The sequence below is a fragment of the Macaca fascicularis genome, chromosome 12, assembly GCF_037993035.2.
Source record: "Macaca fascicularis isolate 582-1 chromosome 12, T2T-MFA8v1.1".
Lineage (NCBI taxonomy): Eukaryota > Metazoa > Chordata > Mammalia > Primates > Cercopithecidae > Macaca > Macaca fascicularis.
Window position 1 is genome coordinate 55728989 of NC_088386.1, and position 23596 is coordinate 55752584.

General features: G+C 38.6%; 1 protein-coding gene across 27 annotated transcripts in view; it reads right to left on the reverse strand.

The window, feature by feature from the left end:
- RBMS1 (RNA binding motif single stranded interacting protein 1) overlaps positions 1-23596 on the reverse strand; it is a 219220-nt gene that overhangs the window by 23660 nt on the left and 171964 nt on the right. For 24 of the 27 annotated variants that reach the window (XM_074009275.1, XM_074009272.1, XM_074009273.1 and 21 more), the window contains 4 exons: positions 21304-21362; positions 16357-16448; positions 7432-7589; positions 4780-4859 (listed from right to left, as the gene is read on the reverse strand). In XM_074009275.1, the coding sequence (XP_073865376.1) occupies positions 4780-4859; positions 7432-7589; positions 16357-16448; positions 21304-21362 (389 nt within the window). The remainder of the gene's footprint in view (positions 1-4779; positions 4860-7431; positions 7590-16356; positions 16449-21303; positions 21363-23596) is intronic. The other 3 variants (XM_074009291.1, XM_074009289.1, XM_074009288.1) reach the window with 1 other exon arrangement.

Genomic DNA, 23596 nt, shown 5'->3' on the forward strand with positions numbered 1-23596 from the left:
TTCTCAAACGTTCCTTGTTGCACACAAGAATGAGTTAAGAAAGCAAAGAGGTCACAAGTAGGTGGATGAATAGGTGGTCACAAGTAGGTGGAATAGTCCCTTCAAGGGACTAATGTGTGGGGCCCTGCTCATGCAAAGGCTGACACAGTAGAAGCAAGAAAACACCAGCTGGGCACAGGTGCTCAATGCCGGAGGCTGACAGGGTAGGGTTTACAGAAGGCTCCCACATACAAAATTTCTCCTTTGTCTTTACTTGGGCTGAAGTTAAAAACATTATTTTCTCTTTCCATTTTTTTTTCAACTCTACTGATGTTGATGGGAAAACAATACTAACTTAAAAAACAACAAAAAAGGAAGCTTTTCCACTAGATTGAGTTTCTTGAAATAATTACTTCCAGGTTTTATATTTTATGCTCCAAATTTGTGCATGGAAGCAGTTCAACTTCAGATACAGCCACAGATGCAGTGTGCGCTCAGGTTTTAGTATTATAAGATCAGGTGTAGCCTGTGGAACTGCACATACAAGTTAGTTTTTCTATGAAATGAAATGCAACTGAATACAGAAAATTAAAGTGAATTTCTAATGGTAATCATCGGTCATCTAGCTAAAGATAAAACAGTGGAGCTACAGCAGAATAAATACTAAACACTAGTTATACACGCACAGCCTTGGTGAAAATGCTCACTTCAATGACTTCTGGCTGGAATGAATCTAACTTCAAAACACCTCAATATTTCTTGGTTTGTCTCTCACATGAAAAACTGGGATAAATATTCTATATAGCCTCTGTGCTTGCTTTCAAGAATGGGTCTGACCTGTTTTTTATGTTATTTAATTAGGTTCAAGTCACTGAATCTATTAACTTTAGTGTGTACATATTTTTGCATAGAAAAAGTAGCGAAAATCTGTGTTTTGGCAAATGGGGCACTCTGTTCTAATTCTTGTGGATTCTGTGGCAGGTGCTCACTTTAGAGACTCCTCCCCCATTTAGAGATGAGTGCCAGTGTCTGCTCTCCCAGTCTGAATATTTGGGATAAATCTTGCTGATATGGCTAATCCACTTGAGACTCCCACAAACAGGTGGCCAAGGTAGCAGTTAACGGCTCCCTCTCAAGACCTGTACCTGACACTAAGTGAAACCTCAACTTTAACCCTTGGGCATGCTTGGGCAGAAGCTGGAAAGTGGGATTTTTAGCTGATGTGGATGGACCTAAGGATCAGTGAAGACTTGCTGATCTGGGATACAGATTGGGAAGTGGAATTACAGATGTATTATGCCGGCTAAGCATAAGATGACTAAAATTCCAGGGGAGAAAAGATAGACGAGGGTGTATGTGGCTTTTTTTCTTTTTCCCCATTTTAACAATTTCATTACTTCCCCCTCAAAGCAAGGTGATGTGGTTTCCAAATTTTGAAACTTTCTCCTTTCTGGCAGGCAGTGTGCTAGCGGCTGGCTGCAAATCAGATCAGAAGACATTTCAATTTCCCCCCACAGTCTAGCTTGTTAAGAACATAGTATTGGCCTGGTGTTATAGTGCAGTAAAATTTATTCAAAACCAACAAATATTTGTTTTTGCATAGTATGGCTCAAATGTTGTGGTGGGCATGAAAACAAAAAGCTGAAGATAGAGTTTCTGCCTTCAAGGAGCTTCTAGTTTAGTTGGACTGACACATGTGAACATGCTAAATGCCACACTACAGGGAGGTGTCCTCAAGGTGATCATCTGCAGACAGAGCACAACCCAGCTGGGTCAGAGGAGGTCCTTGCAGGGAGGAGACAAGCCCTGAACAAAGTCTTGAAGGCTGAGGAAGCGACAGCCAGGCTAAAGGGAACCAAAGGGATCTGGGCCATTGGAAACCATGAGAGAGAAAGCCAAGAAAAATGATGCAGCATGCTGTCTTGGGAATACCATTTGGAGGGTACAACATCGATATTGTACCTTCCAGTATCAATGTTGGAGGAGGGTAAGCAGGAAGGCAGAGGATGGAGGCAGACAAGACTGCAGAAGTAGGCAAGGGCTCCTGTCACCTTTGGCCTTCCATGCCATTCCAAGAATCCTCGATCTTTCCTTCTAACTGAGAGGGCGTGGATTTTTAACAATAAAGTGACACATAGGTGTATATTTTATCTATCTCTGGCTACAGTCAGGGAGAATATCTTAGAGAGGTAAGAAGAAATAGGGCTGATGCAATGGTGCAGATGAGAGATGATCAGAAATTAAACTAGGCAGTGGTAGGAGAAAGGGACGGAGAAGGTAGATTCTAGAAATAATCAGGAAGAAAAATTTAGGGACTTGAATGATTATTTGTATGTGAGATACAAAGGACAGAGGAGGCAGGGGAGTCCAGTCCTGGGTTTCTAGCTTGGATGTCGGGGTAGATACTCTTTCTACTAACTGAGAGTAGGAAAACAGGAGGAAGAGCAGAATTAGATGGGAAGTGAGGTAAGGGGGACTAGTGTAGTTCTGGAGAGGATGAATGTAAGGTAACTGAGGTCAGGCAGTCTGAAACTCTGGGGAACAGCCAAGATGAGAGATGAACGAGAATCAGTGACTATGAATATAAGTAATAGTTAAAACCTTGAGAGTAGATGAAATTATCAGAATCCTGAGCCAAAAACGGAATTCAAGGCAACACTAACAATTAAAAGCAAATAGAAGAAACAAGTTTACAAAAGAGAAGGATTAACACAAGATGGGAAGAAAACAGAGACAGGTGTAAAAGAAGTCAAAGGAGGACGCATTTGATGGATGAGTGAGGGGCCAGCAGTCCCAAATACATACAGCAGACAGACACAGTATAAAAAGAGGGGAAATTCTCCAGATGGGGTAATCAGGAATTAAGAGTTACAGGTTGAACTGTGTGGAGTCCTAACACCCAGTCCTCAGAATGTGATCTTACTTAGAGACAGGGTCATCAAAGTTAGAGCAAGATCATGGCGAGGGGGTAGGCCTTCATCCAATACGGCTGCGGTCTTCCTAAGAAAGGGAAATCTGGGCACGAGACAGACGACAAAGAGGGAAGGTGCTGTGAGGAGATTCGGGGAGAAGACAGTCATCTACAAGCCAAGGAGAGAAGCCTGGAACAGATCCTTCCCTCATTGCCTGGCTTGGGTGTCTGGATAGAAGGAACCAACCCTGCTGACATCTTGATCTTGGGCTTCTGGCCTCCAGAACTCTCAGACACTACATTTCTATGGTTTAAGCTACTCGGCTTGTGGTACTTTGTTATGGTTGTCTAGCAAACTAATACTGCAAGTTTACCAAGAGGAGTTTCAACCACACACCAGGAAATGTCAGATTGGAGAGAACTGAGGCATAAATGGGAAGTAAGGAAGTGAAGACTACACTTTAAAATGTTTACATGAGAAGGTGCTATAAAAAACCAGGGTGCTTAGTTTAGTTTCTAGATTGCAAAGACTTAAGTGATTTCAAATACAAATGGCTATCTTCTTGAATATTTTTGGCATGAAGTAGTTCAGTTTTTGTTCACTGAATCCTGTGATTAAAAATGTCTATTGTAGTTACGTTCACAAGTTTCGTTCCTAGTGTTACTTGTTTGCACATTTCCCCCCATTTCCTCACCAATTAGTCTTGCTAGATATCTGTTATTTCAGTAATTGAAATTCAAATTTCTTGGCTTTGCTGAAAAAAAAATTAACAAAAGCAAAAGACAGAAACTGAAATTATAGGAGAGTGAGGCAATGACTGGCAGAGCAATGTCCCAATGAGATGGGATCTCAAGGACAGCTTTGAAACCCTTGTCCATGAGACTTTAAGAAAGGAGACTGGTAAGACTGGATGTGGGTGTAGGTCCCCTTGCTGGGAGAGAGCAGGAAGCTGACGGAACTTCTACCTGGTGATTTCAATTTTATTCATCAAGTAGGAAGTGAAGTCATCCACTTGAGAGTTAGGGAGGGGGTTAGGTAGGGTACTGAGCAGGCTGGGGAAATTGAGAACTGCTGCTAGGGAAGGGTAAGGAAGCCGAGTGAGGACTGGTGGTGCTGAGCAATTGATCAAACTGAAGACATTTAATTTGTGGTAGTGCCAATCTTTGCCTGCATGGATATAACAAGAGTGGTGTGGGTGAATTATGGCAGGATTAATCCAGGTTCAGTATTCTGCCGTGATAGTGTGACCAAGGGATGGGGTGCAAGAACAGGAGAATGCCACTTAAGAAATGATTTTAACACTCAAAAATGGAGACCAGATTTAGTAGGAAAGAGAAACAGGTAAAGGAGAATGAAGTGAAAAGAGAAGGATCCCTTTGTATTTCAGATCAGGGTTTGTGGGAGTTAGAGTAAGTGTGACATTAGAATGAAAAACCCATGAAGTGTGTTGTTCTTGGTAATGACAACACAACGTAAAACCATGGGAGAAAGTGGTTAAAGTGGAGTGGACACAAAGGCCATAGGAGCTGAGGTCTAGGCACTGCTGGGATAGAAAAGTACCACACACTGCTCAACGGATATGATCGAATGAAGGGAGGTTCACTGAGGATGGTGATAAGGTGGTTTAGAAGCTGGCTGCTGCATCGAAAGAGGAGTGAACTGCACAATGCTTTACAAGCCAGCTCCTTACCACTGCTTCCATTAACATTTAAACATCCAATGCCTATGCCTAGGGAGAGGTGAATTTTTAAGTCTTATTTGTAAATCCAACAAAATGCATCTTAAAGAGCCAAATGAGGGGTTTTTGTTCTACTGACGTCATCATGTGCTAAAGTTAAACATACATCATACAGTAGACTACTGATAAAGTTTCAGACAAACAACATACCAGAAACTCCTGGTGGTGTCTTAATAAATTTTCCATTAAAATGACCAATAACAGCTTCGCATTTTTCTGTTGATTCCATCCTATTTATAATAAAAATAGAATACATAAATATTTAAAGGTCTCTTAGCTTTCCTCTTGTTCTGTGCATGCATAAACATTCTTATAGGTTTTTTGGATACAAATGAAAGCTAGTAAAAATGTGAATATGATAAAGGGTCTATTCTACCTTTTATCTAACTGCTATTTTTGTACTTCTATAGTAAAATGATAACTGATAACAATAGAGTATATTCTGAAGCAAAGCAAGAATCAATTATATTGAGTGTTTAAGATCAAGTATATCAAATGTATAATTTTATTCTAATTGTTGTAAAACTGAAAAATCAATACACAATAGCTTTGTTAGCCATAATACTGAATTGAAGAAATAACAGTTTAAAATACTACGGTATTTTCTACTTGCTAAAATACTAGTCATTTTAAAATTGTCTTTGCTTTTACAAATTCACAAAGTGACAGACTAAAAAGTCATGATAACAGCCAGTATCAGTGAGAGGGTGCGCCTTAAATGCTTCTTACATTTGCTTCAGGTTTAAAATTAAATTTAGTGAAGTCAACTATATACCTTTTCGCCTTGGCTTTGGAGGAGTAAAGGTTGGAGGCTAACTTTACAACTTACTCTATACCTACAGGTGGATGAAAGTATCTGAGAAACATTGCTGGGAACTTAAATTACTTCAAATTATCTTTCTTTAAGGGAAGAAACACTGAATAATCTACTAAAAACACTCTATACACCTGGACTACTCAGAGAGTTACATCTTAGTTTTAACAAGCAGTGATAGTTTCAAAAAACAATGTAATTAAATTGATTTCTGTCTTTGGATACAGAAATGATACAACTTGATCTGTTTTCAGAACACCCACAGTAGTGACAAAATGATGCTAAGCTATTCAGTGACTCACTTGCGTCATTTTAGCCAGTGCATCATATGCTGGAGATGCTGGCCTTGGTGACTTACTACTAGTAGGATATTTTAGTTTTATGATAAAGTTATCTGGCCTGACAGGAAGAGCAATGAACTAAAAATCCAGATGAACCAAATTCTAGCCCCTGCTTCATTATTTGGCAGTTAGGTAACAATGGAAAAGTTCCCTTTTTGGTCTCAATTTTCTAATATATAAAACAACATGTAATAATAATGCTTTGTTGTTGATATATCACAGGTCTGAGGTAAGATGTGATTGTCATTTGTGTATAAAAGTAAACTCTCAGAAATTCTTCCTACAAAATCAAAGTCAATACTTTAAAATATGTACACATTATTTGTTATTGCACCGTATTAATAAATTTCTAATTAATGCATCATATAAAAATCAGCTTTGGATTAGAATTTTGATAAAAATCAAAGAGCTTTCTATTTAGTATTTTTCCATCAGAAACCAAAATAACCACTACTCTGAAGTGTTTTTCTTTTTTTCTGGGGAGAAAAAGATAAAAATTAGACGGAAGGAGTAGAGGGCACTTTAGTTATAACTAGACTTTTTTTTTTTTTTTTTTGAGAGAGACGTCTGTCACCCAGGCTGGAGTGCAGTGGCATGATCATGGCTCACTGTATCCTCCAAATTCTGGGCTCAAGCAATCCTTCTGCCTCAGCTTCCCATGCAGCTGGGACTATAGGCATGCGCCACCATGCCTGGCTAATTTTTAAACTTTTTGTAGAGAAAGGGTCTCGCTCTGTTGCCCAGGCTGGTCTCAAACTCTTGGGCTCAAGCAATCCTTTCGCCTTGGCCTCCCCAAGTGCTGGGTTTATAGGTGTGAGCCACTGCATGCAGCCCCTAGAAGATTTTCTTTCTTTTTTTAAGACTAAGTCTCGCTCTGTTCAGGCTGGAGTGCAGTGGCGTGATCTCGGCTCACTGCAATCTCCATCCCCTAGGTTCAAGTGATTCTAATGTCTCAGCCTCCCAAGTAGCTGGGATTACAGGCACCTGCCACCATGCCCAGTTAATTTTTGTATTTTTAGTAGAGACAGGGTTTTACCACGTTGGCCAGGTTGGTTTCGAACTCTGCCCGCCTGGCCTCCCAAAGTGCTGGGATTACAGGCATGAGCCACTATGCTTGGCCTAGATTTATTTCTTTAAAAAAAAAAATCTGAAACAGAAATTATAAAATGTTAGTATTTGTCATATCTGTGTGGTGGTTACACAGGTATCATGTCCTTGTCTTACTTTTCTGAATGTTTTACATATTTCATTTTAAAACCTAACCCATTTACTTTACTGATGAATCAAATTTCCATCGAATAAGAAAAAAAACATACTGATTTATCTACTGAATTCAGGAGACTGTTATTTTTAAAAAGTTAGAAGCATCCTGAGCTAAGGACACACACACGTTCAGAGCTTTTGCTCATGTGATAGTTCCTTTCCATGAGGACCCAAATATTTAGTGTGCTCAGCTTCATGAATTCTAATGAACTTGCAAAAGATCTGGAAAAATGCAGTCTGGTATTTACACATAATTTAAGTTCATGGTGCAACTGCTCCCATAACCCCAGCTGAAACTCTCTCTTCTTGGTCATTTTTAGTTTTCCAAGATAACTAGGCAAAGCTATTGTTGTTGACATAATAAAGACAGGGCACAAGGCTTACCTAGCAAAGCCAACACCACGGCTTGTACCACTGGAATCACGTAGTATCCTTGTAGAAATAACTTGTCCAAATGGTTTGAGCATATTTTCTAGTTCTTGCTCATCCATGGAGAGTGGCAAATTAGAAATGTACAGGTTGGTAGGATCTTGTTCTTGTTGCTAAAACAGAACAGAGTGTTGTCCATTAATTTCCAACAGAAGGTGAGATATTTATGTTAACACACCTATTTTTATTAGCTACTTTCTTTGCTCAAGTCCTTTTAAAGTACTCAGAACCTCAGAACACCAAAGTCACCTTGGATGCTTGAAAACAGTGTCTGAAGCTTGGACAATCTGTGCAGACCAGACATGATCCCACCAAGCCCTTCTTAGCAGATCTGGAAATGGCACGATTGAGTTGGAGAGGATGCCCTCATGGAACCACAACTCTCATTTGTTTACGGTGTTTCTAAAAATAACTGACCTCTCCTCCACTGTTATTTTTAGGAGTCCATTTTAGGCACACTATTGCGCAGGAGACTAAAACTGCTAATAATTCAATTTAGAGATACATGAAGGATTCTGGACCAAGTCATCCACAGTCCAATAGGGATCTGCCCAAATTCCCATCCTCTGCTCCATAGCAAAGTTCATACTACTTTTGAGTCATGATCACCAATAGTAAAAACAGCTAATTTAACGAAAACAAGAAATCACAAGGCCATATAAAATAGTTAATTCTGGGTAGGGCAAATTTTAGACTCTTGGAAAAGCTGAACTCAAGAGTAGATGGGGGAGGAAATACTTTGTTCAGAGGACATGGCATTGACTTGGGACCTGAAGATCAAGCAGAAGTCAAGAGGCTTGCAAAAGGCTATCTAAGGGGTTTGATTTTACTTTGTCAGTCACTACTACTTCAACTTTCCTACTTAAGCAGTGCTGAAAGAAAGGAGAATAATTATGTATCTATAGGCAAAAGGCAAGGTAGCCTTGCCAGAGCTGCAAAATGTTCTTGAAGTCTTGTGTTTTATCTTTAAAAAAAAAGTCATGTAAATTTTGCAATCTACTTCCTATCTGAGTTTATTTTAATGGAGAAACAATGTTTTTGACCTAATACCAGTAAGTAACACTGACACTCCAGGAAGATAAGCCATGCTTATCTTGTGATATCATGCACATGAGTTGCATAATGACATTTCAGTTAATGGCGGATGGCATGTATGATGGTGGTCCTGTAACAGAGATGAAAACTTCCTATCACCTGGTGATGTCTTGATGATCCTGACCCTGTGTAGCCCTGGCTAATGTGTGTGTTAGTGTCTTCGTTTTTTATAAAAATTTAGAAGGTAATAAATAATAAATTTTAAAATAGAAAAATGCGTATAGAATAAAGGTATAAAGAAAATACTTTTGTACAGCTGCACAATGTATATGTTTTAAGCTAAATATTACAAAAGTCAAAAAGTTAAAGGTTTATAAAGTAAAAAAGTTACAATAAGCTAATTCATTAATGAAGAAAAAAAATTTTTCTTTTTTTGAGATGGAGTCTCACTCTATGCCAGGCTGGAGTGCAGTGGCATGATCTCAGCTCACTGTAACCTCCACCTCCCGGGTTCAAGCGATTCTTCTGCCTCAGCCTCCCAAGTAGCTGGGACTACAGGCGTGCGCCACCATGCCCAGCTAATTTTTGTATTTTTAGTAGAGGTGGAGTTTCACTATGTTGGCCAGGATGGTCTCGATCTCTTGACCTTGTGATCGATCCACCCACCTTGGCCTCCAAAAGTGCTGGGATTAAAGGTGTGAGCCACTGCGCCTTGCCAGAAAGAAATTTTTAAAAATAAATTTAATGTAGTCTAAGTGTACAGTGTTTATAAAGTCTATAGCAGTGTAAGGTCTTAGGACTTCCCATTCACTCATCACACACTCACTGACTCACCCACAGCTATTTCCAGTCCTCTAAGCTCCAGTCATGATAAGTGCCCTATAAGGGTGCACCATTTTTATCTTTTATACCATATTTTTACTGTACCTTTTCTATAGATACAGAAATACTTATCATTGTATTATAACTGCGGACAGTTCACGCCATTCTCCTGCCTCAGCCTTCTGAGTAGCTGGGACTACAGGCGCCCATCACCACGTCTGGTTAATTTTTCGTATTTTTAGTAGAGATGGGGTTTCACCATGTTAGCCAGGATGGTCTTGATCTCCTGACCTCGTGATCCACCCACCTCGGCCTCCCAAAGTGCTGGGATTACAGGCGTGAGCCACTGAACCCAGCCATGCTTTAAAGTCTTGATTCAACTTGAAAGTTTACCGATGAGGAAGTAATATTCAAAAATGCTATAAAGCAGAATCTCAGAAAGAACTGGGCTCTTAAACCACTCTTTGATATAATGAAATAGAGTAGACTAATGCAGGAAAGTATTTCCTATGATGTTAATGCACTTGTTTTCAATAGCAACGACCCTGTCAGTTAGAAACCTAATTTCATTTGGGATGACCTTTAGCGCTAATGTTATTTATGTTTCTTTTCAAATGGTCAACATATCCTGCAAACACTGCCCACAAAGTTGAATTAAAAAAAAAAAAAGGGGGGAGGGGGGGAGAAACTCCCAGCTGGCAGCACATGCCACAAAATAACAAAGTGTCCATGAATTCTTTTTTTCCTAATCCCTTCTTTTCATGGGTGTTTTTTTTATTCTTTTTAAATTTTACTTTCTTTCTAGTTGTTGTCCATGCATTCTTATAACCACACATTCACTGTGAACAGGACATACAATACATGCAATAACTGGTGGTGGTTCTTGAAATGAGGATAGTTTAGTATCTTTAAAATCAGTGACAACCATAACTGGGTTATTATTTACAATGCTATGTCTGAAAAAAAATACTTATTCTTTCAATTATAGGTGACCAAACATAAAAATGGGGTCAATGGGCCTCCTTTGTCCCTAGGCATGGAAGGGGTTCAAGGGTTTCCATAACAAGCAGAAAACTAGATCCCACATTGGCCGTCAGAGGGATAAACAGCTACTAACGTTCACGTGAGTAGAAAAGCCAGGCTTGGAAGTCTTGCACAGCATAAAGCACTCAGTCATCATCCGAAAGAAATTAACAAAAACCTCCCCGTGAGTGTGGAACGGTTCCTAAAATGCAAGAACGGGGACTTGGCAGTAAGAGCAGACATCTGTTTTCTCTTTTACGGAATAGGTTCAACAACCAGCAGATAGCTGGTCACTGGCATGTGACTGCAAACTGCTCAGGGCATGGTTGAAGCTCTGGATGGAGAGGGGGAATTACATTCCTGCTCGTGCGACTGCCTATTTATTGAAAAAAATGTGTAAACTTCCCAATAGCCAAACAGCACATAAGGATTTGCTGACCCCCATCAGGCAATAGGAGGAAATGAAAGGCCTACAGAAGTCACTTTGTTAATAGATATAAACAACGTCCATTCGCCTTTACTGTCTTTGCAGCTCATTATCTGCGTTTCTTTTCCTTTTATAGAATCTGAGTCTTTTATTTGAAAGATGTAAACATTTGTAACATTTGCCTAGTGTAACATAAACAGGTTTTCCAAAAGGCCCAAAGCCATTAGGTTAAGTTTCATCAGTGTACTTGACGGATATAATTTTTAACTGTCCCTTTCTTAATTCTCAGTATCTGCCCAAGCTTGGAAAAAAGTTATTTTCTCACTTAATTAATTTATTTGATCATCAACAAAACAAACATTAAAAACCTACCATATGGTAGGTACCAGGCAAAGCACTGAAAATTAAAACACGAATAAAAACCAATCACTGGTCTCTAATGCCCTCATTTTGCAGTTTTGCAGCAATTTAGTTTTGAATATTTATGGGGTTCTTTTTCAACTTAGGTAGCCAGTATGTCAAACAATATTATATTTCTGCCCTTATCCTCTAAGTGATTGCTCTTAATTTTTTTCTGACTATATAAGGATGAAAGACTTTTAATATATAGCAATATGAGTTTTCAACACATTATAGTATCCTGATTAGTTCACTAGAGGAGAGTGGAAAGTGATGGGTCCCCTCCCTATCACGCAAGCACAGGGGCTGGACTTAAACTTCTTTTAAAAATCACTTCCCCGCTGGGTGTGGTGGCTCATGCTTATAATCCTAGCACTTTGGGAGGCCTAGGCAGGTGGATTGCTTGAGTTCATGAGTGCGAGACCAGCCTGGGCAACATGGCAAAACCTGGTCTCTGCAAAAAAATACAAAAATTAGCCAGGTGTGGTAGTGCGTGCCTGTTGTCCCAGCTACTCAGGAAGCTGAGGGTGGGAGGATCACTTGAACCCAGGAGGCGGAGGTTGCAGTGAGCCGAGATCGCCCCATCGCACTCCAGCCTGGGTGATAGAGCCAGATCTTGTCTCAAAAAACAAAACAAAACAAAACAAAAATCATCTCCCCAAAAGATGTGTGTCAGGTGCTCCTTTATCCAGGCAGCATAAAGGGGCTAAGTCAAGTCTAGATACTCAAACTCATGGTTCTACAGTATAGAATGATAAACTCACTGATATTTAAAATACCTCTTGTAACTTTAATGATATCATAAAAAAGAAATCAGATCTAGGAATCTCAAGTCATTCTACAGGGACCTAAAGAAATTCACAATATGCAGAATGTTGGCAGCTGGCCAGCACCTCTGAACCTGAGTACTGGTCCTCGCCACAGATGATGGAGGAAGAGGTCCTTTTCCTTAGCCAATTTATAGTATCAAGCTTTCTAAAGAGGTCTTTGAACAGTGCTCATTTTCAACCTGGGGGAAAGCTAGTATTTGAAGAGCGCTGTAGACATGACATATAGTGCCAGTCTATACCCAGTCCAGTTTTGAATAAAAGCATTGTAAAGGCTTCTTCAAAACAGTATATAGTTAATATTCTATGCTGCTTAATATTACAGGCATTGGAAATGATGCCTAGGTAAGTGTTCAGTGGTCACTCCAACTGAAGCCTCTACATTCTTAACAGATTGCTAAAATAGAACTCTTTCTAATTCTGTTTGAGGGGAGACCACAAAACAATGGGTGTTGGGCACTCCCATATTCCAGAGTGAGAAAACAGACCACCTAAAGACAGCCTGAAAGGAGGTGGCTGAGAACTGGTTTGGGACACTTAACTGACCACCCACCTCCTGTCTGTGTCTAAGAGACTGGAGAGACTGAGAGTGAGCATTTATGGGGAGAGAAATGCTGAAGCATTCCCAGTCTCACCCTGTGAATTGCTTTCCTTTCACCATCAGTCAAGCAAGAGCGGGGGACCACTCAGGGAGCTTGATCTGTGTCTCAGGAACCTGAGTGGATACAACAGACAGATGCCCCACTTAAAAATCTAAGGAATCTTCAACGAGAAAGGATGAAAGGCTGACTAGTGTGGCCGGGAGGTAACTCTCTCCAAAAGATGACTGGCAAAGGTAGATCAGATGTGGGCCACACAGGTAGAGTTGGCCCAGGGTTGTGTTAGATCCTCCCAAGGTGGTTGCTGCGAGGGGCAAGAAATCCCAGCAGAAAGGGGTTGAAGATAGATCATTAGATTATCAGGAGCTGACCATGTCAACCTGAGGACATGTATTCTTTCACTTCAAGGAGCTATAGAAGAAAGATCAATTTAGCGGAGGTGGGGATGGAGTTGGTTAAAGATCTCAGAAAACCAAAGCATTCCATGAGAGAAAGCATCAGCATGCTGCCTGGCTACAGAAATCAACATCAGATGACCTCATTGTCAGGTCATCCTTTTCCAGCACACCAACCCTGGAGGGGTTAAACAAAGCCATGGCTAGTAAGCTGAAGGAAGAGTGAGAAAAACACAAGCTCTGGAAATAGGAAAGAAATTAGTCATTTGCTCATCTTACTATAAGCTTGCTACTTGGAGCAGACCTAATCCAGGGAAGGAAGAAGCTTCAGCTGAAGATTCACTACATGATACTCAAAATTTTTGTCAAATAAACAGTATTGGAGTATTAAATTACAGGCATCCCACACTTAACATCATAATCTGTTCCTGAAAATCAGAAATTGAGCATCAAAATGTTAACCGAGAGCCTATTTCACATTATATTAAATAGGAAAAAATTATAATGTATTACACATCAGTCATAATCCTCAACCAAATTTTCTAAATGTAACTATTTTATTTTCCTATTTTTCTATAATTCCCAAAAATGTAACTAAATACATTCATCATTACATCTGTCTCTGTGCATGTGTGCACACATATAACAAATGGTTCTGTTGGGATGGAAACACTGCTTCCTGATCACCAAGTAATCAATATGGTTGTCAGCCAACAATTGCTTTTTAGGCTGTGATGTCTCTCTCAGCACCAACAATATCCAAGACACACATCCCTTATGTTAAATCTCAGGAGTTTTAAAAACATCTATATGTGAGTCTGACATTCTATAAACTGTATTTGCTATGTAACTTGAGACTCTGACTGAAAATATATTGAAACATATGTACGCTTCATGGAGTTTGGCTATGAAAAACTGAGGCATTCTACCAAAAAAAAAATCAACCAGAAACACCTGAAACGAAAGCAGCTAGGGGAACTTCTTGAAATAATGACAGTGGCTACAGAAGTCATGAGAGTTGCCCTGGATTTTATCCAAAAAGCAAGGAGCTTCAATGAGTGCATTATTAATAGAATGGACAGTGGGGAAAAGAAGAAAGTTGTTTTCCAAGTGTGCCCTAAAAGTCCTGCTTATACAATGCTGGGTTACCCATCGTTTACAGAACCAGATTAAAATTCTGCAAATCATTATGCAACATAGGTATCACATAGTCCAATAAACATATTTAAAACCTCTTTATCACCGTCTTTCAATAATGTCACAGAGAATCTCTATATGATGGACACATAATCTGAAAATCATGATGCTCAATATTTACAGTTTCTGAGGCCAGGTGTGGTGGTTCATGCCTGTAATCTCAGCACTTCGAGAGGTTGAGGTGGGTAGATTACTTGAGATCAGGAGTTTGAGACCAGCCTGGCCAACATGGCGAAACCCTCTCTCTACTAAAATTACAAAAATTATCCGGGCGTGGTGGTAAGTGCCTGTAATCCCAGCTAGTCGGGAGGCTGACACGGGAGAATCGCTTGAACCCAGAGGGGCAGAGGTTGCAGTGAGCCAAGATTGTGCCACTGCATTCCAGCCTGGGTGACAGAGCGAAAAAACTTCTTATTCTGGAGTTTAAGAAAATCTAAAGTAAGTTCAACTCAATGCAAAGTTTAAAAAATATTAAATGGCAACAGCTACTTAGAAAGGTGATTCCTTTTACTACTGAAATCTTTATGCTGATTCTTTCATTCAAAGTACATCTCTACCCTATAGCTGCATACAGGTTTTTCAACATCCTTAAGGTCCTCGTAGGCAACTTATCCGCTTACCAGAGTCCTTTAACTTCTATGAACCTTCTTATGTGTATGTAAATACTTCTCAGGGAACAATTACATGCTATAATTCAGAAGTAGCAGAAGACAGTATAAAATTACTTTCCTCTTTACTTGAAGAAGCCAGATAATATAAAAGTATTGCTCTTTTAAAAAGAATACTCACAAGATCAAACTGCTGAGTTTCGGGCTTGAAAATATTTTCCGTAGCAATTGAAGAACTCAGGTTTTAAAAAATTTACATAATTACACAGATGTCTTAATAACTGCACTGTAGGTAGTAGGTATTAGGATGCAATGCAAACTTACATTTGGGTAATAAAGACTGGGACATAAATACCAGTTTATTCAGCAGAGACTCCTAAATGTGTTTGGTACATAATAGAATGTGTATTATGGAATGTAAGCACTTAAGAGATGCATGCCATTCCAAGTGTGACTCTCCTAGTTGGGCCTTAGCTCTTCTTAATAAAATTGAAAGTGGCGTTGGGGGTAGATGCACTAGACAGTCTAAGGTCCCTCCAGCTTTAGAATTATGACTGCACCTGAACTAGGGATTTAGATCATGTAAGGCCAACTTTTTCAAGGCCATCAAGTCTATCTAAGGCATCATTACTTTTGGAAGAGGGTCTGAGCATCTTAAACTAACTTTCGGGATGAAACAAATGCAAAGAGAAAGACACAATGACTGGCTGATCAATTCCATTTACATCCAGAAACTGATATTCTAAGTCAAAACCGTAGCGGTAAACTACCATAAGATGAAAGTTTTCAAGAAAAATGTACCTTATAATTAACATCCATGTGTACTGTGCTAAAATACATATAAAGCATGAAACATGGTCTCCCATTTTATTATCCCCTAACATTCAGGCATATTACTCACCTGAAGAAATTTTCAACAATATTGCTCATCTAAAATACGCTAAAAGTTCATCAGAAACAAGTCTTGAATAAAGTCATTATAGAACTACTAAAAAGTAGATTTATATCCCATCAATAATCAACACCTAAAAATGTTTTACAACTGTACAATAGAAATAGCATCTGTAGCTTACATCTGCATTAAAACTACTTGTTTTAATAGTTGTATAATGTATGTGCCAGTTATATATATTTCTGAAATAGAATATGCAATTATCTTTTGAAACATGTCTAGAAGAGTATTCATTCCTTGGGCACTGACATTTAAATTTTTTTTTTTTTTTTTAAACAGTACAGATGTTAAAGACTCACAAACACCTGATTACCTGAGAAAATATGCTGCTATTTCTCAATTTACTTATGGGGTTACATAATTTACTATGTAAATTTTATATATTTATAAATCCTCCTTCATAGATTAAGTTACGAAGAACAGTCCTCTGCACAAGAGTGACTGTGGAGGCTGCGGAGGCACAGGACAAGCGTCCAGAAGGCGCTGTGCTGAGTGGGATGAAGGGGAGATTGCAGATGCAGATAGAAAAAGCAGACCTGTCAGGCTTCACAACCAAAGCTGTGGAACAGAGAAGTGATTGCCGGCTCTCAACTCACCTTTGCCATTTGAGCTTGAACCCCACTGGCCTTCAGGGCAGACACAGCTTTTTGAGCTGCTGCAGGGCTGTCAAAGTCGACAAAACCGTAACCTGAAATGCAAAAACACATTTAGTATTTAAGCATTACTCTGTGGTTAGGTAAAAAGTAAAAGAACAGCTCTACTTTGTTTCTGGTGCAGGCAAGAGAGATGAAAATGTCCTGAGGGAGCTAAGGCGTTAACAGCTGCAGGCCGGCGGCCTCCTGGGCCCTTCTTCCCTGTCACCAGCCAGACAAGCCTCCCTTCAGAGGGAGTTGGGGGAGTAAAGAACCAGCGTTTCCCTAGTCAAGCTCTGATGTGTCTTGTATTTACTCGAAACAAACAAACAAAAAGACATTTAAGTTGCCAACCAAGGTTAAAAAAAGAAATTAAAAAAAAAAAGGAAGAAAAAAAGTCAACTTCAGAGAAATAGCATTTTAATGATTCAGTAAGAAAGATGGAGCCATCCTACAGAGTCTATAAATGACAGAAACAAAAATTTTGTAGATAAACTTGTATTTTTAAAAATTAGAATACGTACAACTATTAGACACACCCAATATAAAATAATCTAAAGTTTAGTACTCAGTTAAATACATCATACTTATTTTCTTAAAATACAGCTCATCACACCCCTTCAAAATAAAGAAGAGCTGGGGAAAATGCCTCAAGGCACCTAAAATATGTTTTGGCAGTTCATGTTCTAAAGTCTAAAAACAAAACAAACACATAACCTCCTAAGAGATGCACTAGTTTGAAGTTTCCTTATCCATAGCTTTACAAACATTTTTAATGAGCTGGTCATCTGTCTTCCCAGGCCACAACAAATCAAAAGCAGAAAATTAGGGGAAAAGCAGGGCTGGGATGATGGCAGGCCTGCTACAGAGTAAGTATATGAATGGCATCTAACGGTAAAAACTAACAAGCAATGAAAGAGAAAAAACTATGCAAAGAATAGGACTTACACAGCATAAGCACTAATAGCCTCATGAATCTCAACAGATCCCATGAGTATCACTGTATCAAAGTAGAGAATCACAGACTTTTCACTGTGATAATTATAAGTTATTGAGAAAAGGGTCAAGTTATACTTAGTAGACTAAAGAAACAGGGTACCAGGCAAAATACCAGCACCTTCCATGGAACTCAAACTAATTTTAAAAGAGTAAGAACACTTTGAAAAAGAAAAGCATCATTGGAAGGTTGTTTAGAAGAGGAGCCAGTCCTATCATTTACTTACAGAAATATTACTAAGTAGTAGTAATTTAGATAGTATGATACTAGTGACAAAATCAACATCAATACAGTCAAACAGAAAGCTCAGAAACAACCCAAAGTCAGTTTTGCAGTATTAGTACCAAAAATATGGCCTGGTAATGAAGTAAGTTATAATGAGATGGAGCAGACTATCGACTACAGGAATAGATGTTTCAGGAGAGATAAATGTTAAAACTGAAACAAGAAGCAGCTTCCTTATATTACTTGGAATTGGGCTGAAATAATTTGATTTAGACAACAGAGAAACAGCCAGGCTGCAGAGCAAAATGAAGAGGTTGATCTAGGTAAAACAAAGAATGCTACCTAAGTGCCAGGTTAGAAATAAGGTTAAACATATCTTGGATGTTTTTTAGACATCTGTCGTCCATGCTAACATGCAACAATGCTCTGTGGATACACACACAGGCATGTACATGCACATACGCTCTCATACAGTTTCAGTGGGTCATAAATGAGCACCTAGCTACAATGAAATGATACAGCTTTTACTGATGGATATTTAAGTTTTTTTCCTTCAGTTTTGCTATTGTCAACAAATTACAATAAACAGAAGATCTCAATTTTGATGTTATTGTATTTGAAGTTACTACCAACTCAGGTAACATTTGTATTCTGTTACCCATTATTTTCTCATAGAGAAATCCATAATGCTTGTATTTTAGTTAACTGTCAACATCCTTTTCTGGCCTTTCCGAATGCCTACCACACTATGGCTGTTTTATAACCATTTGCTGAAGACAAACATAATAGTTAAGTATGCAACCTTGTGCTCTTTCATGTTCTCTATCTGTATTACTTTCAAATAAATAGAAGACAATATAAAATTTCAGTTATACAGGCTCTATGGATTTGATTATAATAGGTGTAAAGACGTTTTTGAAGGCAGCGTTCACTAAATAACATGGCATCCTCTCACTGAGGCTTCCCAGGAGAATTCCTCTCAGGTTTCAGGACCAGGAATAGTTATGTTATTCCTGCTCCCTGGATTTTCCTCTCACATTGTGATGATTGAATCATAGGGAGAGCTATGTTTTCTATTTTTGCCATGGCCACTAGGAAACACAGGGACATTTGGTAATAACTTAAAGCTGCCTGCTTTTACCCTTAGTTTTCCTGTCAGTCTAATTCATCCTGAAACTAATTTTGCTAATGTGTGTAAGTGTTCTGGTCTTACATGCACTTCTGTAAGTATAAATAATAAATCAATTTCATAACCAATCTTTTGTGAGCTTTTTTTTTGTGTCCTGAACTGCCACATTTACCAGTATTGGAGGGCCTAGAAATGCCTTTTGTTGGCTAAACTTTGAGAGAAATTGAAATGTAAAATAGCAACTGAATTGTGAATTTTAAAATTTAATAACTTAGGTACATGTTTTTCTAATACTTCTTTCAGCTTAATTATCTTGAAAATACATGTTCCAAACATATGTTTTGTGGCAAAAAGTGTTCTGTAACCCTCTAAGATCTCTCATTCCCATATATAAAGTCCTTTGATCTGCTTAATCTTAAAAAATTAGTATATAACACAAGTAGCTTTCATTTACATTAATATTCTATAATCTTTTATGCATTTATTTTATATTCATTTATCAATCATCTATATGCCTATCTATCTACCTATCACGTCATCTTGGGTAACATGTTATCTAACTTTATTATGAGCTAAGTTAAGTGTTATTTCTTCTCATTTGTCCTGAAATTACTTTTTTCTTGCTTCTAGGATTTTATAAACCCACTCTTACCCTCTCCACTCACTCACTCAACCACCGTCTCAACCCACCAGATATCTGTTGACACCTATTGCTGGGAGGCTTGTGTGAAGCAGAGAGCCCTGGAAGGTTTCTATTGCTGCCCACATACCCAAAAGCAGTGTCTCCCAAGACCCACTTTAAAGGAAGTTACCAGGAGACTTCTTGTGTCTAAAATCAGTTCTGAATTAGTCCTACCCTTAGTTAGAAGTTCATAAATCTCTCTACTATGGACCCTTACCAACTGTTAAGGGTTTGTATTATGACAACATGTTAGATTTAGCATTAGTTTATTTTTTCCCATACCTTTTCTAGATCATGTAGAGCAATTTGAAAAGGCTTCTATGGAATAGGTTGCTTTTGGAGCAGAGTGTAAAATAGTGTGGCTTTCAGTTCAGGGATGTGGTGAAGAATTCAACCTCTGGGTCCTTTCTTTTACTTAATTAGGGCAGCTCTGCTTTTTAACACACTGAGCCAACATGTAAACTTTCTCTTGGGATGGGGAAGAAAAAGAGATGAGGTAGGGTATGGATGAAACCACTCGTCTACTCTGATTTCTCTCTAGTTTCAAAGTGATGTTGGTGATCAGCTTCCTATTTTTATGCCTACAAGAGTCTGTTTTTCTTTATAAAACCAAAAGATTTCTTTCTGTGTCTCTGCTCTCCCAAATCATTTATAAATGTTAAATAAGACTAATCTTGCAAACTAAGTATATGCATTTCAGTCTACAATTTGACTCTCTCTAGTTTAATTCATTTAAAATATTTACTGGGTACGACTCTACATAAAGCACGTTCTATTCACTGTCCCAAGGCAAAATTGCCTTAATGTGCCATGTTGATTAAACATGGGCTTAGTTATTTGCTACAATAGCTCCTTTAAATTTAGGCACTTTGAAGAAGAGACAGAAATACAATGAACCACTTCAAGTCTAGATTAAAGGAAATGCTTGGCTTATAAGGAGAGGCCCCTACCATAGGGTTCATTTATGTTCTCTGCCTTTTTCAGATTGTGCTAAGCCACTGCCCCCTCACCACTACTTGAAAAACTGGGGTCTAATTAATGAGGAGATTTGCCTTCTCTGCCTATTCCTGTCAACTTATTTCAGTTCATGGGGTCAGTAGTTAGATTCAAAGTCAGCTGACTCTATTCTTCCCTTTTCCTAGAAATCACATGTCTATTGTTAAGATGCTGGATCATTAAAAGTCAGAACCACAGAGCATCAGTGCTGCTTACTGTAGACGCCTCCTCTTCCAGCACATGGGGCTGGATGAGCTCATCCTAATTACATGGAAAACTGAAGGTCAGTGCATCAAATTAATGCAGCAGCATATTTCAAAGGGGCGCATGACCTCCCCTCCCTATTACAATTTGGTCAGTGAAAATGGTTCTCTCCTCCCCGCTGCCAATATTGTCAACAGGCATTCAGCAGAGAACAATTGGGAGTATTGAAACATGTAATTAAGTACTGCTTAAAACTACTCTATTCTAATTAATAGAGCCAATTTGCACAATATGTAATCTTTTCAGTTCTTTAGTACAGTCCAGTGGTCTTCAGTAAGCAGCTCTAATCTCCTCAGGCTCAGGAAAGAAAAGCTATTTTCTAACTCTACTTCCCTTTCAAAAGCAAGGGCTAAATGCCAACCAGTATTTTGCATGTTAACTCTACTGGCGTCAAATCTGGAATTCTGGCAAACTGCTAGCTGCTGTTGGGTTTGTAGCCAAAACCCAACCAGGGACAAACGTAAGCAATATGCTGACACTGTGCAAGACAGAAACTGGGTGATATATAAGATCTGGTTTTTAATAAAATGAAGGTGGTTTTGAACCAAAGATCAGGTTTTAAATTCCATCATTTTTCTAAAGCTATCATTTACCAAATAACCAGCCAAGAAAACATACCTTTGCATTTGTTCGTTGTCTTATCCAAAATTGCCTTTGTGGAGACTATTTTCCCATATCTAAAAAAAAAGAAAAAAAAAAAAAAAAAAGGAAAAAAAAAAGAAAGAAAAAGAAGTTATAAGGAACCCTTATTAATGCCTAAATCCAAAGAACACACGTCCTTTTCAAACATCTGCAAACTTTAAAGTACAAAATGTTCTTTACTAAGAGACAGGAAATGAGAATTCTAAACTCAAAACTGAAAAAAAGGGAATGGCTAGGCCTCTCGTTTGAATAGTGGGATTGTAGTTTGAAGTTCAACTTTGAAGAAATCAGGTACTTACCTGACAATCTTAGGACAGAAACATGGGATGTGGACTCTATACAAAATATTTTCTTCTAATAACGTCAGTGGTAAAATACAAAGCCAAATGCAAGGCTATAGAATTCTAACAGGAAAGTACTCTCCTATGATCCACACAGCTTTTATGAAATAGTAATGGGGAAAAACTGCTTGCATTATTCTATTCATTTTGGTTCCATGGACAGCACTGCAAGGATCCATATCGCCACAGAAGGGCAGGTGTGAGCGCATGTTTATGTTTAACACACTTAATGGTGCCAAACAGATCCTTTTTACTGAGGACTTTTATAACTGTTCATAAATACACTTATTTACACCACGTGTAATTCAGTAATAATAATTATACAGTAAACTCACTAACTTGTGTGCATGCATATGTGTCTAAGAAATGGGCAATCAAGAATATAATGAAGAATATAAGAATTAATCAGGGATTAATCATTAATTTCATGAAGTTTCTAAGAGAAATACGTTCAGATTCCTTTATGTGTCATAGATGCTGGGGAATATAGGAAAAATTAAGAACATTAAAATTTAGCATACTGCTACTGAAAATGAAGTGACAGTATAATGTAAATATGAACTGAACCCCATACTCTCTCCATAGTGAACATACCATAAGGAAAAGCACTGTTATCTATGCTTGCCTTCTAAAAACTGAGGGGAAAAAATTTGAAAGATAACTTTTTTTTTTAAATTTATTTATTATTATTATACTTTAAGTTGTAGGGTACATGTGCATAACGTGCAGGTTTGTTACATATGTATACTTGTGCCGTGTTGGTGTGCTGCACCCATCAACTCGTCATTTACATCAGGTATAACTCCCAATGCAATCCCTCCCCCCTGCCCCCTCCCCATGATAGGCCCCGGTGTGTGATGTTCCCCTTCCTGAGTCCAAGTGATCTCATTGTTCAGTTCCCACCTATGAGTGAGAACATGCGGTGTTTGGTTTTCTGTTCTTGTGATAGTTTGCTAAGAATGATGGTTTCCAGCTGCATCCATGTCCCTACAAAGGACACAAACTCATCCTTTTTGATGGCTGCATAGTATTCCATGGTGTATATGTGCCACATTTTCTTAATCCAATCTGTCACTGATGGACATTTGGGTTGATTCCAAGTCTTTGCTATTGTGAATAGTGCTGCAATAAACATACGTGTGCATGTGTCTTTATAGCAGCATAATTTATAATCCTTTTCAGTTAGGAAAAGAAGAAGTCAAATTGTCCCTGTTTGCAGATGACATGATTGTATATTTAGAAAACCCCATTGTCTCAGCCCAAAATCTCCTTAAGCTGATAAGCAACTTCAGCAAAGTCTCAGGATACAAAATTAATGTGCAAAAATCACAAGCATTCTTATACACCAGTAACAGACAAACAGAGAGCCAAATCAGGAATGAACTTCCATTCACAATGGCTTCAAAGAGAATAAAATACCTAGGAATCCAACTTACAAGGGATGTAAAGGACCTCTTCAAGGAGAACTACAAACCACTGCTCAGTGAAATAAAAGAGGACACAAACAAATGGAAGAACATACCACGCTCATGGATAGGAAGAATCAATGTCGTGAAAATGGCCATACTGCCCAAGGTAATTTATAGATTCAATGCCATCCCCATCAAGCTACCAATGAGTTTCTTCACAGAATTGGAAAAAACTGCTTTAAAGTTCATATGGAACCAAAAAAGAGCCCGCATCTCCAAGACAATCCTAAGTCAAAAGAACAAAGCTGGAGGCATCACGCTACCTGACTTCAAACTATACTACAAGGCTACAGTAACCAAAACAGCATGGTACTGGTACCAAAACAGAGATATAGACCAATGGAACAGAACAGAGTCCTCAGAAATAATACCACACATCTACAGCCATCTGATCTTTGACAAACCTGATAAAAACAAGAAATGGGGAAAGGATTCCCTATTTAATAAATGGTGCTGGGA